Genomic DNA, 7,172 nt, shown 5'->3' with positions numbered 1-7,172 from the left:
GACTGACAAAACTGCAACAAAGAAAAAGATGATTTGACAAAAGAGTATAAAAAATATGAGGTTGTAAGGTGACTGATGAAGATTCACAGCACTTATTTGATTTTATTAAAAAGTCAAGAAGTGGGAATTTTTAAAAATTGTCACCTTTCATGATGGCTAGAATTCCACCCTTACAGGTCTGCTTGTTATGTTTTTGATATCCAAGTGGGGTGAAAGCCTTATATGCTTCTCAAGACGTGAACTAGTTTGAGTAATAAGCCATAAGTCAATGCGCAAAAACTTTATCTCCACATGAAGTGTTATCCCAAATTTAATGATTTTTTCATATGTATATCAGTTTCACATATTAACTGAAGCATTCTCTCAAGTTTTAGACTGGGTGATTGTAAGCTAACACATTAGGCATTTCAATTCCATCTTTTTCATCTTTATCCACAATGAATATAATCTTTTTATAATGTCTTACTTACTCAAGATTCAATCGATTGGATATGCCGCGACTGAACCGTAATTTATTCTGTCTGAATGTATGGGAGAGATCAAAAGATTAAATGTGTATTCAGGATATACAGTGAGGAAGAAATTAGATTTGTGGAAGTATTTATAGCAATGTAATGCCTGACTTTAGCTTTTAGTTGGATTTTGTTACATTTAGTGAATGTCAGTGCATTTCAATCCTCAGATAGACAGGGGATTAATATGCAGAGCGTAGAACAATGACAGAAAATAGGAGGAATATTCTTAAACAGCAGATGTGATAAATGAAAAAGGTGTGAACAGAGCCTGTGTTGCACATGTTATGGATGCATTAAATGGAAAGATGTGAACTATGCATGTGACATAAACACCAAGCAGTCACATGAATGTAACAATGACAAAAGATGGTAACATTATGATGGAACTCGATGGCATTTACAATGGATCTAAAATGCAAATCAGAAACTGCTATGTTAGTTTCAAGTAAAGACTTCCTATTTATCTAGTTTTAAGGACTGAAGCACCCTGTTAGCTGCATGATGAGTACCAATCTATAGTGTAAGTAGGCCTCTAACTTTACAGCATGCAGCTTCTGGTTTTTCTTTAATAAATGGCATTACAGTAATGGAAGTATTAAGTTATCTGCAGGAGAAAAACAGCAGTTATTTCATAGCACTGAGGGAATAGCAGCATCTCTGCTTGCTTTGTTAAGTTAATAACAAGAAATTTAATTATTAATAACCTTGACTTTGTCCTGTTTCTCCAAAGGTTATCCTTCATAATGGGCTCTATGGAAAATGATGAAAGGATGAATGAATGAGTTTGAAATTAGCATTTGAGACACTATTTGGCTATGGTGCAGAAGCAGTTGACTGAAAGATCATAGATATTTAACCACTTGATCAGCTGGAAGCTAGAAAAAATTTTACTACTTTGTATTGCCATGAGACTTTGAATCTGTATATCTGCATTACTTTTTGTTTGTGTCGCTTTCTGAAAATTCTCTGCAGTCCCCTTGTAGAAAGTTGTTTATAAGTTAATTTTGCTGACTAAGGTATGCTGGATAACATAACTAGAATAAAGTAATGTTTTCCATATATAACAAAAGTTTTTATTGCTTTTGTCATTTGTGTAGCATGACAGAGTGTAAAAATGACAGTAATGAAAGCACACAATTAATGAAAAGTAAATAGAATGATAAACATTTCTCACAACATATGTTCTGAAACAGTAAAAATATGCGAGCTTGCAAGTTAGAGTTACATCAGTTTTATATTTCACACAATTATGACTGCAAGTCAACAGAATGACATGTCATAACTTATAAACAAAAATCAGAATTATGAGAAAACTATGCGGCACACACTCATAGTAAATGAATATTTGTTAATTACAGCCTCAGTTTAGAATTACATGGCAGTACACAGTTGATATTACATTCTTGTACCTGAGCATTAATTGACAGTATGTGTAGAAATATACATTTTAAACTTGAGTTTCAGTAGCATTAACTGCCAATTAATAACTTTACATTGATCCACTTTCATTTATTGCTTTAGTTATTACATTGACAGATTTTTGAGTGAAAAACCTTAAACCATAACAATTAAATTCTTTACTGTTCATTGAAATTGTTACACTTTCATTGGTTGTTTCTTTCTAATAAATTCACATTCTACTGTGTTACTTCCTCCTCTAATTATTTTAAATAATATTTATGGCTTTAGTTAATAGTATTGCTTTGATATTACATTTTTGTTAACTGTCATTTGTGTTGTTCCTATTAATTACCACTTTGAATCACTTTGCTAACAAATATTTGAGCACTTACATTCACTGGAATATGTAAGGGAACTTACCTTCTCACTGACTATGTCAGCTAAAAAAAAAAAAAAAATTGATCTTGTATCACACACACACGATTTTCAGCCATACAAAACACTTGTATGTTGTCTTGGATCAACAGTGACAATATCAACAGCACTCACGCACAGTAGTGAAAAATAGACTTCAGATGAAGAGCACTATTCATCTAACATTATCAGTCAATTGCGCACCAAATTTGTACAAATGTTCTGTTTCATCAAGAAACAGAAAATAGTTTAATGTCTTCTGGAGCAACAACACCACTGAGTCATTATTAGTGTCTCAAAATTTTCAGGTTTGGTGACCAGCACATATTAGTACCTGCACATTTTATTTATTTTATCTTTTTACTCTTGTCTTCAATAATTCCATTTGATGTATGGTTCTTGAATCCATTCTGATGGACTTCTTTGCTGATAGATCTCCTATAAGAGCTTTCATTACCATCAAATATTTTTGATCCCTAAAAACGAAATAAATGAAAGACATTAATATCAATTTTTTGTTTAAATGAGACTCTTTGAAGATATTTTACATGCACCAATTGTAATTCTTACCTTAGCCATATATGCTTTTGCATAAAAATTTCCAAAGAGGGCAATGAAGGACATCATATAAATTACTAGTGTATACTGCATCCATATAGGAAAATCACAGCCATTTCTAATACCATTGATACCCATTATCATTGCGGTTGTGAACTGAATCTGCAACATACAATACTTTATCAGTAATAAATTGGTCATTTATATTTTAATGCTTGTCACTTGAGTTACTCTATTATTTTTGCCTTTTGAGATGATAGGTATGTGATATTTACTTTACAGATCTGAGCTCTGAAACTCAGCAGATCTCACACACACTATTTTCATTTAAAATATGTATATATTTTCTGGTTTCATCACCAAGCAGTTAGTTTTCCTCATAAATGCAGTCACATGATATCCTGTAAGAAGGAAAATTTGCTTGAGAAAACTATAAAATGAACATCTTTTACCTCCAGGAGGCAAAACCCTAAGACTGCCAATCTTTCCTTCGTTGCCAGTGCCCTCTATCCAGCATTTGTCAGGACCATCATAGTTCACCTCCAATTTTATGAAGAACCAACCTTACCCATATAGGGGCTATGAGTATAATGAAGATGCTGCTCCCAAAGACATTTTAAAGCTACTGCCAGCTCTGCCCCCACTCAGTGTACCCCTTCTGTTTAGACTCGGTGTAATCACAGTGTCAAATGTGACACTGTTTTCAAAGAGTTTGTCCATCATTTATCTGAGCTGGGGCATGGAAACCAGACCAGTATTTACCTCATTGGATGACAAGCACTGCCCAAAAATAAGATCCAGGCTGGTTGGCACACTGGCCTCCAACATTAATAATGAGATGGATTTGATACAGGGCCAACATGCCTCTCTGTTTCCTGGAAGCAGGCTCTGTAATGCACTTGCCTATCCAGGTAGGTACCAAAACTGCCAATAGACAAGTAGAAAAGTAGAAAAAACTGTATGAGGTTGCCCCCAAGTTCTCACAACATGTGAGCCCCTTTCAGTCTATGTTGTGTTTTGTAGCTTTTTTCAACCTATCGCTCTTTGCACCCCATTGAAGGAACTAATGATTCCTGAAGCTATGATAATTATTTCTAGTTTTATGTGTGTCTGCAAGAAGTAGTAAGAATTTTTCCTCTTGGTGGTTAAGCATATATCTCTCATCCAGTTTCCTTGTAATTTCATAATTTTCACATTAAGCACACAGTAGTGCCTGTTTTCATACGAAATCCCTAGATAAATATACAATGTATGAACATTTCCAAAAAACAACCAGAAAGGAAAAATGACTTACTCAATCCATAAATCCACATTAGCATGACACAGATTTTAAATTCTTAGGCCTGTAGGCCTTTAGGATAACACCAAATGTGAATGCTTCACAAGATATTACAATATGAAGTTTTATTCTGACAAAATTTTCAACCTAATGCAGACATAGACAGATACTAATTTGGAAAAAAGCCATTACACTATGCATAATCCAGCCATCTTCCACTTGCTAGTTCTATATTCTGAGAGAGTCATTTTTTAGAAAAAAAAGAGCATATATATCAGTATTCAAGGCAGAAGCTCGAAATTCATATTGTAATTGTATGAGTCTCACTCTATAAATTGTTCCCTTTTAATGCAAGTGAACAAATTAACAACAGAACAAATTGAAAGCCCAAGCAGGGCTTGAACTTCAACAAATGAACATAAACTTAGGAAAAGAGGACTCCAATACATGATTACAGCACAGTCACCAACCTGCAAGAGCTGTTGGATCCTTTTTGGGTAATGCAGTGGACATTAGACTTCTGTAATTGGACAACTATGTCTATTGTAATTACGTTTTAATGGAAATTCTTAAATGTAATGTATTTCCTTATGATATAATTCATGAAAACATTGCATGTTACAGTATTTCGCAACTCTGAGTCATTCTACGATTTTGGATTTAAATATGGAAGTTGACCCTAGTGACATAATGTGAAAATGTGACCCAGTAAGGTAGAATTGCTTCTCTTTCCCTGTAGCAAATGTGGTCCACTATGAAACTTGGCATAGAGAGAAGGGAAAGGGCTGAGAGCAAGAGAGTACATTAGTTAACATATTACAATAAGATGTGAATGATACACAGACATTGTTTACATTAATTTCACTACTCTGTACCAGCATTTTTAAGAGTTTCTCGCCAAGCATTGCCTGCTTGATGTCCACAGCCAACCTTAAAAGAACACTGATTGCAAACCTACACTGGTCACTAAATGAGTATCTGAGCTTTGCACACAAAATATAGAAAACTTTATATAGGTAACATATATGTCTGTCCTTTGTAATAAATGAAAAGCACCAGTTTGCTTTTGTTCTACAAATGTCTGAAGATGGCCTTGTAAGCCGAAAACCAGTTTACAATAAAAGTAATATTGTAGAACAAAAGCAAAATGGTGCTTTCCATTTATTATAATGTCGATCTACCAAGAACCGACGGAAGATTCTGTTAATCTGTCTGTTGTATTTAATATAAACAATCACAGGGATTGGACAAAAATATGGGAACACCACAACAAATGCATGCTTGAACATAAATGCAGAGGCTAGCTGGGTGTACACATTGCACTGTTATATCTGACAATGAACGGCCCCGAGGCAATGTCCTCAGTGTGTTACAAGTGACAGTTGTAGTCAGAAGTGTTCTATGTAGTTGCTAGTGCATTACATCAGAGATAAGTGAATTCAAACATGGGAAAATTGTCAGTGCTTGTATGGTGGGTGTTTCTGTAACCCAGGGAGCTGAAGTGTTTGGTGTTTCAGGAGACGCTGTATCAATAATTTATACTGCATACAGAGAAACTGTAAAAACATCATCTGCTAAGTTACGATGTGGACAAAAATGACTTTTGAGTGATCATGGCAGATGATTGTGAGGATTGTGACCAAAAATTAAGAGGATGACAGCTGTTAAAGTCACTGCTGAACTGAATGTCACATTTGTGAAGCCTCTGAGTACCAAAGCAACATGAAGGAAGCTCCATAAGCAGGGGATTGCAGGGTTAGCTGGAATACCAAAACCACTAATTAGTGATGCAAATGCCTGTAAAAAGAAAATGTGAGGCTGATGCCATAAAGCCTGAACTATGGCACAATGAAGAATGTCATTTGGTTCAGATGAGCCTTGTTTCAGATTGTTTCTAACTTCTGGCTGAGTTTACGTCCCAAAAGTAAAAAAATGGCAGGGGTTTGGTGATGATTTGGGCAGCCATATCAGGATATTTCATGGGCCCCATGGTTACTCTGCAAGGACACACTACTGCTAAGGATTATGTGACAATTTTGGCTGATCAGGTTCATCCCATAGTACAATGTTTGTTTCCCAATGGTGATATTGTGTTCCACGATGACAGAGCCTCCATTCACCCAGCTCACATTGTCCATGACTGTTTTAGTGAGAACAAGGACGAACTGTCAGCACAGCCACCAGATTTCAGTGTTATTGTCCTTTTGTGGTCTACTTTCCAGAGAAGGGTGTGTGACTGCTGCCCATCTCCACTGTTATTACCTGAAACTACCATTTTTTTTTTCAAAAGAATGGCATAAGATTCCCTTGAGAACCACACAGAATCTGCATTTATCCATTACGAGATGACTGGAAGCTATTTTGAATGCTAACAATTTTCGTATACCACATTAGGGATGGTAATGTGTTGTGTATTTTAGTGTTTCCATATTTATGCCCACCTCCTGTAACATTCAGTTTTTCTTTTCAGTCATTTCTTAAATAAATAATCTAAAACAATTCTTAATTTTATAAGTTCCAATGTTTCTACCTTCAAATCAAGCCTCACCTATAAGCATGACTTCCAAACCTGTCTTGTGAATTGGTGAATTCGGAAAAATGATCATTGCATCATTTGATGCTGAACATGAGTTGTTGTTATTATTATTATCATCCAAATTTATCTGTTTCCACAGTAAAATTATTCACTTGACATAATTTAAATCTACCAATTAGCTATTCAGATGTCCTATAAGTGCATAAAGAAAAGTGACATTTTCTTTTCTGTTTACAGAAACTACAAATATTGGTAACTCACAAGCTGCAAAATGGTAAGGTATTTCTTCCACCACAGGTACTTAGCTACTGCTGGGCCCAGGGCAGAAAGCCCATAATATGTGTACATCAGTACATGGATGAAGCTATTAGCCATTGCTGGAAGGAAGGCTGAAAAACAAGGATACATACCTTAAATACTAATCCAAGTAAGAACACTTAACACATTTATACTACAGAGAGACAATATC

The 7,172-nt window shown here is 35.1% G+C and overlaps 1 protein-coding gene across 6 annotated transcripts in view; it reads right to left on the bottom strand.

Moving 5' to 3' along the window:
• Positions 1-1,560: 1,560 nt before the first annotated feature.
• Positions 1,561-7,172, bottom strand: part of LOC126281230 (elongation of very long chain fatty acids protein 4-like) — a 47,337-nt gene continuing 41,725 nt past the window's right edge. For all 6 annotated transcript variants that reach the window (XM_049979999.1, XM_049980001.1, XM_049979998.1 and 3 more), the window contains exons 6-8: positions 6,965-7,092; positions 2,901-3,050; positions 1,561-2,806 (exon numbers count right to left, since the gene is read on the bottom strand). In XM_049979999.1, the coding sequence (XP_049835956.1) occupies positions 2,678-2,806; positions 2,901-3,050; positions 6,965-7,092 (407 nt within the window). In that variant the 3' untranslated portion in view covers positions 1,561-2,677. The remainder of the gene's footprint in view (positions 2,807-2,900; positions 3,051-6,964; positions 7,093-7,172) is intronic.

Source organism: Schistocerca gregaria, chromosome 7, assembly GCF_023897955.1.
Source record: "Schistocerca gregaria isolate iqSchGreg1 chromosome 7, iqSchGreg1.2, whole genome shotgun sequence".
Classification (NCBI taxonomy): domain Eukaryota; kingdom Metazoa; phylum Arthropoda; class Insecta; order Orthoptera; family Acrididae; genus Schistocerca; species Schistocerca gregaria.
Note: the sequence above shows the minus strand (reverse complement) of the source record. Positions and strands in the feature narration are given on the sequence as shown.